We start from the raw sequence: 9,109 nt of genomic DNA, 5'->3' as shown, positions 1-9,109 counted from the left end.
ATTTTTGTTTTATAATCATGATAATATTGTTGTTATTAGAGTAATTAAAGTGTTGGTGAAGCTGTGCACATCTGTCCTATATGTGTTTAAACTAACAGAGGCTATGAGTTAGGAAATGTGTCATTCATAATGTCAGAAGACATATGGGGGCCTGTATTCACACATTTTCTGATCATAATGAGTAAAATTATATGGACCAGATCCTAGATAAGCATTCCTACCCTGAGATGCTTTGTGAATATGGGCCATGGTTACTATATGAGACATGAATAGCACATGCTATGTAAGAATTTTTAATGGTTTATTATTCTCTAGATGATGATGCTTAGAGGCTAATGTCAGTTAATAATACAATTAATGAAATGTTGAATTGTCCTATTTAACTGCACACCAGTTTTTCTAAAGATGATTTCCATATTTTCCATCCGTTTTCTAAGTAAAAAATGTCACTTCTGAATGATCAAGTTTCCCTAGTTTTCTATTTACTGTATTCGGTCCCCCTAGCTGGTGTAGCAGGGTAGGCTACAGGAAACACCCTGATGTCATTCCATGTTCAGCAGAACTCAGGCTCGAGTCAGCAACCCGATACAATCGATTCATCCGCAACATTTCAGGCGTGGCCCCCAACGCATGCTGTGGCATCACGCAGGCACACACACACACAGCACTTTTTCAAATATGACAATCAGAAGATTATTCACAATGCAACATAAAAGCTTTGTATTTTATTACAATCATTCGTGATGATGTCGCATACATTCCGTGAGCGCTTTGTCCAGGGGTGATCGAGAGAAACAGGCCATTCCCGACCCGTTGCACCATACAGATCCATTGATAACTCACATTTATATTTGAGCCATAATGGCGATTTTATTCGGCGGGAGACGCCCTGGAATCCACCAACGCGCCACCACCAGAACACACCCACATTTCCCCTGGCAGCGCATTGGGCAGAATGCGATATCGTCATATGTATGAACCACAATGGGCCAATCGAGATTTAAATCACTAGTCCGTCCCCTAAACCTTGCTGATCAAACGGGTGTGCAGGGGAAGTGACCATTGTTCTAATTTATTCACCCGCAATACCTTTAATTGGTTAAATCCGATGTCACTCAGCAGCCCCAGTCTTCTTATTGGTTCTCATTGCCTCCGGGGGCTTCCCTTGGTGCGCATATATATCTCGTATAAACGGCAGCATTTCCGTTCCGATTCAGCTGCGGCACCGTCCTGTATCTACTGTCTGCACTCGTGTAGTTTCACAAAAAAATAAAGTTTAATCCCAATCATGCCTAACCCCAGAGTTTACTTCGACATCACTATCGGCGATACCCCCGCCGGAAGGATTGAAATGGAGGTAAGGAGTAAAGCAGATCGGCTTTTTGGACTCAATTAACTTTCTGCTCAACTGAACTTTTAAAATAATTGTTAATTTCTCGTTCGGTTTATTCTAACTCGCTGCCTGGTAGGTGACTGCACTCGGGATGCTGTCAGACGTGGTCCACGTGCTCTAACAAGTTAGCTACCTTACGAACAATTCAACTTTAACTTAATTGAAAGCTTAACTCTTCTCGTACTTAACGAACACTAACTTACCTCGCTTGATTTGCCTACATTTTAAACTGTCAATTGATTGTGGTTTATTTGCTGTTAGCGTTGACTGGCCTTTAACGCGGTATGTGTTGCATTTTCATACCGGTACTCTTAACTAAATCGCATTTCTTTCGGAAGCAGAGTTTGAAAAACTTGCCATGATGGTGTAAAATATGTCCATCGCTTTCGTCAACTTAGTCACAGTTTACCGCAGTCTTAGACATGTGAACGTAATGTTGTAATTACGTTGATTCGATTAACATAACTAGCTAGGTAATGTGCTGTAGCTAGCTAGTCACCGCACATGCAATTTTAGCCGGTCGCCATTTTCAGCATCCCCTTTTCGTCGCGCCAGATGCCATTTTGAAAAAGGAGGGGATGCAGGTTTGGAAGGAAACAAAACGCACCAAAAAGCATTCACCACAGCCCATGCTTTGATTAAGTACAATCGTTAAAATGTGAATACATTTAGATTGATGCGTCTGAATTATATTAATGCTGTCTACCAGCCATATTTGCAATGGCCCAAGGAGTATGTGGCCTATGCGCCCTCAGTATAACCGCAGCACACCAGAACAATCGGTATTCATCGTTATTAATTAAGTAAGCTGTATTTTGCTAAATGCCAGACATGTTCAGTCATCTGGCCATGTGGTAAAGTATTGCTGCTATTGTCATTGCGACTGTTCAATAATTGTGTTCCATTCAAACAAGGCCCTGGTTCCCAAGGCCCCTGCATATCCCTAGTGCCCATTAATTTCACAATGAGATCTCGTTTTACGTTACAATTTATGAAATGAAATCTCCATATTTCGTTGACTGAAGTTGTAGGTGCAGCGTTGGCACCAGATTGCATGCGTGTACCGGTTGTTGCCCCTTCCAGGAGCACGTGGACATGAAGACATGCTTGTCCACCCGCAAGGCCTCAACGAAATCCAGGAGAATAAAATGCAATTCCTACTTTATCAGATTCAACATTACCTTCCAAACGGCAAAAGTGACTAGTGGCGATTCTTGTAGGGCTACTTCTGCATTTTGTACAATTTGATCTCCAGACCTTTGTCATCCTGTGGGAGGGAGCACGTGTCCATGTAGCAGACTCCATTGTTTGACGCAGAGGCCATGCCGATGCCAGCAACAGGCATTGCCTGTTGGTGCTTGGCAAACTAACAAGTTGGCTGTAAAGCTCGGTCAATAAGATTCGGGATCATTTGGCCATGGGACACAACTGCCCTTAGTTAAGCCTTTATGGTGCTTGGCCACTTGGTCCTTCAGCATTGGTCAGCTCTAGCGGTGGAGTGGGTTGGCCTTATCACAGTCAATGGTCTATGATAGATTCATTAAAACAAACATTTGCACTTTGGTCCTATTGTAAGATTGGACAAGGTCAGCAGTGGGGTTAGATTGTAAAAATCAAGCATTAGAAATAGGTGGGGTTTAGCCATTGACTTTGTGGCTGTGTTAACTGGTGACTTCCCTTTTCTGCGTTGAACTTGTTCCTGAGTGGAAAAGTACTGGCTCCAGATGTGGGTGTGTCTGGGGCTAGGAGGGAGGAGAGCTGCTGTGTAGGCTGGCGCATGGTGTTCCATACAGAGGCCCTCCCAGCACTGTAGCTGCCCATTGGCATTAAAGGCATGTTGTGAAGGGGACTGTATGTTGCTGTTATCACTTCAGATGTTGACACTTGTCAGGAATATAATATAGATGTCTAGGTGCCCGTTACACTGTCTTCCCATCCCTCCTAATGCATTCAAAATGTGTTAACTGATCCTAGATTAGTGCCATAAGGAAAAGTATAATTCAAACCTTTACTGTGAGTGGTTAGCTGATGTATTGTGAGCAGTTGTATTGTATAAGGCAATATGAGATGGTGCACACTGCTCTGATTCTGACATTGCCTGAAGATGTTTGCTAGTCTGTTGCAACGGACTGTCACATGATAGGTTGGCAATTAGCTTCTGTAGCTTCACCTCGGCGTAACACCAGTCTTGTTCTCACATGGGCGTTCTGGTGGATCTTAACGGAGTGAATCTAGAAAACGACACCTTGAACCAAAGGTCTTGCCCATGTCTGCCTTGGTTCCTGTAGTCAGTGCTTTAAGTCGTTCCCTTCCAGCCCTGCCTTGCCCTCATGTTCAGTGTCAAAGGCTTTCTCTGCATGCTGTTTGTGCTCCTCATTGATTGTATGCTAATGTAAAGCCATCTTTTCTTGCAGCTTTTTGCAGATGTTGTCCCCAAGACTGCAGGTAAGACGGCTTCAATGATTGAAATTGCCTGAATAATTCACACATTCTCTGCAAATGATGTTTCTCACGATGGTCTTCCAAGCCTTGTGGTGGTGACGACACTGCCTAATGGCAACAACTGATGCAGTCATCTTCCCAACGCTCCTCAGCCCCTTCCAAAGGTGCCTCTGTCATGCCCCCCCAGATAAACAATGAACTGCTGATGCATGTAAATTCAAAGGGGCAGGTCTGCTTCCGATAAGTAAGCAGGAGCATTGTGTGGCCCGTTGTGCTGTGAATGTGTTTCCTCGGCAGAGTGGGGCCCCCGCCTATTGTTAGTCCTCGTGGCCTGGTTGACAGCCTGTGAATTAGGCCCTGCAGAGATGGCCTATTTGCTGCCTCTGCAATAGACAGACTGGGGTTGTGATGCACATGTGGTTAGCTAGCGACCATATTCTAGTGATGTCAAACATATGGGCCAATCTGTTTGACTCAATGATTCTACTTTTCAGTAATTAATGTAGCTGCGACGCTTTATCACCCCAAAAAGCATTGACTTCTACATCAAATCTGTTTCAAAGATATAATGAAGTGTACTTGAAACCAACCTTTTCAGTTTGATATTTCAATGATCAGAGAACCCCTGCATTTTGACTTGATGCAGCCTTTATGCCTTTAAGCTGCTATGCAGTCACTGATCGTGACGTTGCCTGTTTTCCCCCAGAGAACTTCCGTGTCCTGTGCACTGGGGACAAGGGGTTTGGCTACAAGGGCTCCAGCTTCCATCGCATCATCCCCGGTTTCATGTGCCAGGTGAGCGGGGGGTATGACCTGAACCTAGATCAACGTGTATATTCCGAGACGCTTTCTGAATACAGGCTCTGATCTGATCATAGCTGACAGCTGCAACCAGGCCCAGTGCTGGACTCCCACCCACCATATGTTTAATTGACTGATTTACACAGGTTCTCTGCAGCTGATGTTTTTCTCATGATGTTCTTCCAAACCTTGTGGTTATGACGACGTTGCCAAATGGCAACACTGCAGTTCCAACACTCCCAGTATTTTTTTAGAAAACAGGATCCTTTCCAGTGGCATGGTTAAAAAAGCGAGTTATACAAATAAAATGACCCTGATCTCACTGACTGTCCTGATTGCTTAGCCTACATACAAGATTATGTAGGCTAGGCAATGTTTATGTTATGATTTCCTTTTTTTGGTGCAAAATTGTGTTTTTAACTGCGTTGTTGGGGAAGGGCTTGTAAGTGAGCGTGTTTCATGACATGTGACAATATTAATTTCTTTCCTTACCTTCAGGGCGGAGACTTCACCAACCACAATGGAACTGGGGGCAAGTCCATCTACGGCAATAAGTTTGCTGACGAGAACTTCACCCTGAAGCACACAGGCATGGGCTGTCTGTCCATGGCCAACGCTGGCCCTAACACCAACGGGTCCCAGTTCTTTATCTGCACTGCGAACACTGACTGGTGAGGCATGCGGACACGCAGTTGACACTGACATGCAGTAGAAATTAATGCACCTTTACATTCTGCAAGTGATGTTTCTCACGATGGTCTTCCAAGCCTTGTGGTTGTGACGACACTGCCTAATGGCAACAACTGATGCAGTCCAACCTTCCAAAACTCCTCAGCCCCTTCAATGGTGCCTCTGATACATGCGTGCACTACTCGCGCTGTCTAAACAGGCAGATTGGTTCGGTTTTTTATCACTTGTTTTGATGATCAGATCTGAAAGGAATGGGTCAAACGACCAATTGGTAGGAGGTTGAGAATTGGGCTGCCTGTGTAAACAGCCTAATGCTCTGAAGTGACTGGTGACGAACACCAACAATCAAACTGACTGGCAAGATACTTCCTCCACACTGGCAGCACACTGTAGTGTCCTTCAGGGAAGTGCACCATTGGCCTGAATGTTTTCACCAAGCAATAGGGCTGTTATTGGAGTTCTATAATGGTGTTACCAGTGATTATGAATGAAGACTAAAGAAATGTTTATACTATATTTTCAGGATGTTATAGTTGACACATTAGCCCTGGTCCTGCTGTAGTTCCCACTACTAGGTAACATGCCAGGGAGAAGGGCAAGAGAATGTCTATTTTGAGTGGTTGTACATTTACCTTTGTCAGGCAATCGTTACCCCAAAGTCCATATTTGTCACAGCCCTATGGCTACAAACATTCTCTTTTGTTTGCCTTAAACCTCAGGAATCTTGTCTGCTAGTTCAGGAAGAACACTGCCATACCCCCTCAGCAATGGTACCCACTGACTCTTACCTCTTTCCATCTTTAGGCTGAATGGCAAGCACGTTGTGTTTGGCAAGGTGGTCGAGGGCCTCAACATCATCGCTAGCATGGAGAAGAAGGGTTCCAGCAGCGGCAAGTGTTCCGCCAAGGTCGCCATCGCTGACTGCGGAGAGCTCTGAGCGTCCCTCCCACCCCTCCTTCACACCATCCCTTCACCCAGCTTTGAGCCTTTCCTCCCTTGTTCCCTCGTGCAGCTCTAAGCATCAACCTCTCCTTACTTCCCCTTGATCTCTCCCCTCCCCAGAATCAAAAATATTCCCTAATATTGAGATTAGTTTTTTTACCATTCCTCTCCCTTAGGGAACGGTTTGTCCTGTGTCTGAACTTGTTTCATTTGTGGCTTGCCTTTATTTTGCATTTTGAATTGTCCCATGTGGACCACTTTTGTTTAACAAAATCAGAATAAAGTGGCAAAAGACTCCTTAACTGACTGCATAAGAGTGGATGTGTGAATTTGAAGTGTTTGGTATTTGGCACTACATACAAGTGGTCAGTATTTGCTGTGGTAGTGGGTTTCTGTCTGGTGATTTAAGTTATTCAACAACCAGCTCAAAGCATGTTACTCTTGCATGCTTCCCTGTCTGGGAGTTCATTACCCAGTTAATATCCTACAAATTCTGACATGGTTCTTTCAAACAACATCATTAACAGTAACCAGGGGTATGGCTCCCCTCATGTTCCAGTTTCTGTCCCTGGCTCAATCCAGGTCACCTAATCAATGTCACAAGTCATGCTCTACCAATACAGCACACTTATCTCAGTTCACAACTGCTTTGCTCTTTTACTCACCCTGGAGACTTAGTTGGACATGTACCTTTGTCTAGAGGACATACACAAACCTGTAGGCTAAAACACCGTTCACCACCGGAGGTGAGCCGAGTCTTACTGTTTAGTGCTATGCTTTAAAGGTCCAATGCAGCTCTTTGCTACGCATTTCACAATTAAGTACATACTGTGATTTGTTACATGTGAATGGTAAACAAAGCTTAGCAAAATTGAATTTATCAGGTAAGGATTTCACAGGACGGTCAGTGGGGAGGGGAACAACCTGTTGGCAGATTTGGAATTGATCAACAGTTCTTCCTGGTGACAAATGGACTGACATTTCAGTCTACAAACGCCTCGTACACTAAATGGGCGTTGTCATTTTCGGGGTGGAAATAGAACGAATCATGCTTTTGACTGGGCTGGAAATGTGAGATATCTAGAACGGTAAGCACATGGTTACCCTCACAAACACCCCTGCAGCTTTTCCACTTTACTGACAGTCTTGTAGACAATGTGAAGCTTGATTACAAGCCCATGCTCCAATATTTCTCAGTTCTGTTTTAATACTGTTATTTGGTTTAAAATCCCAGGTGTTGTGCAGCATGTCCTTTACAACAGACACTGAAGGGCAGCCTTTAACTGTAACACTGGACACCCAGTGTCTTGACCCATATACCTGTGGTGACACGTAAGTGTCAAACCCAACATTCCATTTTTTACCACCAAAGAATTTTCCTTTTGTTTGAAAGCTATTTTCTTAAATCGTTTAATGCTTATATTTTAAATAACTAAATACACTGTCAACGCGCTATGACCGTTCAGTACCACGACTTGGACTAAAATACTATTGACACGTCAAGCATTATGCCCATAGTCATACAAGCCAGTCACATATGCCCATATTCATACAAGCCAGTCACATATGCCCTTATGTCAGTAAGAGGGTGGCTTGTCCATTTGTCCCAGTCATCAGCAAGAGCATAGTGGGGTAGGTGTGTGGCAGACATCAATGTGTGCGCAATTACAATGGTAATTTAATACATATAACAGTGACATGTAGCCTATGGTTTAATGGAATGTGGCTCCAGAAAGTATTCAGACCATTTTGACTTTTTCCATATTCTACGTTCCATCCGTATCCTAAAATTGATTCAATAGTTTACACAATACCCCATAATGACAAAGCAAAGAAAGCTTTTTAGAAATTGTTGCTAACTGAAATAACGCATAAGTATTCAGACTCGTTACTCAGTACTTTGTTGAAGCACGTTTGGCTGCGATTACAGCATCGAGTCTTGCATATTGTGCTACAAGCTTGGCACACCTGTATTTGGGAAGTTTCTCCTATTCTCTACAGATTCTCTCAAGCTCTGTCATGTTGGATGGGGAGCGTTGCTGCACAGCTATTTTCAGGGCTCTCCGGAGATGTTTGATCGGGTTCAAATCCGGGCTCTGGCTGGGCCACTCAAGGACATTTAGAGACTTGTCCCGAAGCCACTCGTTGTTTTGGCTGTGTGCTTAGGGTCATTGTCCTGTTGGAAGGTGAACCTTCACCCCAGTCTGAGGTCCTGAGAGCTCTGGAACAGGATTTCATCAAGGATCTCTCTGTACATTGCTCCATTCATCTTTGCCTCGATCCTGATAAGTCTCAGTCCCTTTTGCTGAAACATCCCCACAGCATGAAACAGCCACCACCATGCTTCGCCGTAGGGATGGTGCCAGGTTTTCTCCAGACGTGGCGCTTGGCATTCATGCCAAATAGTTAAATCTTGGGTTTCATCAGACCAGAGAATCTTGTGTAGATGCCTATTGGCAAACTCCAAGAGGGCTTTCATGTGACTTACTGAGGAGTGATTCCGTCTGGCCACTCTACCATAAAGGCCTGATTGGTGGAGTGCTGCAGAAATGGTTGTCATTCTGGAAGGTTCTCCCATCTCCACAGAGGAACTCTAGAGCTCTGAGTGACCATCAGGTGGTTCCAAACATTTTCCATTTAAGAATGAGGGGGCCACTGTTCTTGGGGACCTTCAATGCTGCACACATGTTTTGATACCCTTCCCCAGATCTGTGCCTCAACACAATCCTGTCTCGGAGCTATACGGACAATTCCTTTGACCTCATGGCTTAGTTTTTGCTCTGAAATGCACTGTCAACTGTGGGACCTTGTGTAGACAGGTGTGTGCCTTTCCAAATCATG

At 44.3% G+C, this 9,109-nt stretch overlaps 1 protein-coding gene and 3 non-coding genes across 4 annotated transcripts; all 4 read left to right on the top strand.

Annotated features, from left to right (window-relative positions):
- Positions 1 to 1,190: 1,190 nt before the first annotated feature.
- On the top strand, positions 1,191 to 6,570 carry LOC139408439 (peptidyl-prolyl cis-trans isomerase A-like). Its single transcript, XM_071152341.1, has 5 exons — positions 1,191 to 1,357; positions 3,808 to 3,838; positions 4,542 to 4,630; positions 5,135 to 5,307; positions 6,131 to 6,570. The coding sequence occupies exons 1-5, from the start codon at positions 1,289 to 1,291 to the stop codon at positions 6,261 to 6,263; spliced, it is 495 nt and encodes a 164-aa protein (XP_071008442.1). The 5' UTR covers positions 1,191 to 1,288; the 3' UTR covers positions 6,264 to 6,570.
- On the top strand, positions 3,888 to 3,969 carry LOC139410326 (small nucleolar RNA SNORD35). Its single transcript, XR_011634488.1, has one exon. It is a non-coding gene; the product is annotated as a small nucleolar RNA SNORD35 (small nucleolar RNA).
- Positions 4,789 to 4,868, top strand: LOC139410328 (small nucleolar RNA SNORD35). Its single transcript, XR_011634490.1, has one exon. It is a non-coding gene; the product is annotated as a small nucleolar RNA SNORD35 (small nucleolar RNA).
- Positions 5,371 to 5,452, top strand: LOC139410327 (small nucleolar RNA SNORD35). The gene has a single exon (XR_011634489.1). It is a non-coding gene; the product is annotated as a small nucleolar RNA SNORD35 (small nucleolar RNA).
- Positions 6,571 to 9,109: the final 2,539 nt, after the last annotated feature.

Source organism: Oncorhynchus clarkii, chromosome 5 (assembly GCF_045791955.1).
Source record: "Oncorhynchus clarkii lewisi isolate Uvic-CL-2024 chromosome 5, UVic_Ocla_1.0, whole genome shotgun sequence".
NCBI classification, from domain to species: Eukaryota; Metazoa; Chordata; class Actinopteri; order Salmoniformes; family Salmonidae; genus Oncorhynchus; species Oncorhynchus clarkii.
Note: the sequence above shows the minus strand (reverse complement) of the source record. Positions and strands in the feature narration are given on the sequence as shown.

Excerpts from the sequence above, each read along its gene's own strand:
- LOC139408439 (XM_071152341.1), top strand. The coding sequence starts at position 1,289 with ATGCCTAACCCCAGAGTTTACTTCGACATCACTATCGGCGATACCCCC. Across the intron at positions 3,839-4,541 it reads TGTTGTCCCCAAGACTGCAG|AGAACTTCCGTGTCCTGTGC; the intron begins GTAAGACGGCTT and ends GTTTTCCCCCAG. Across the intron at positions 4,631-5,134 it reads TCCCCGGTTTCATGTGCCAG|GGCGGAGACTTCACCAACCA; the intron begins GTGAGCGGGGGG and ends CCTTACCTTCAG.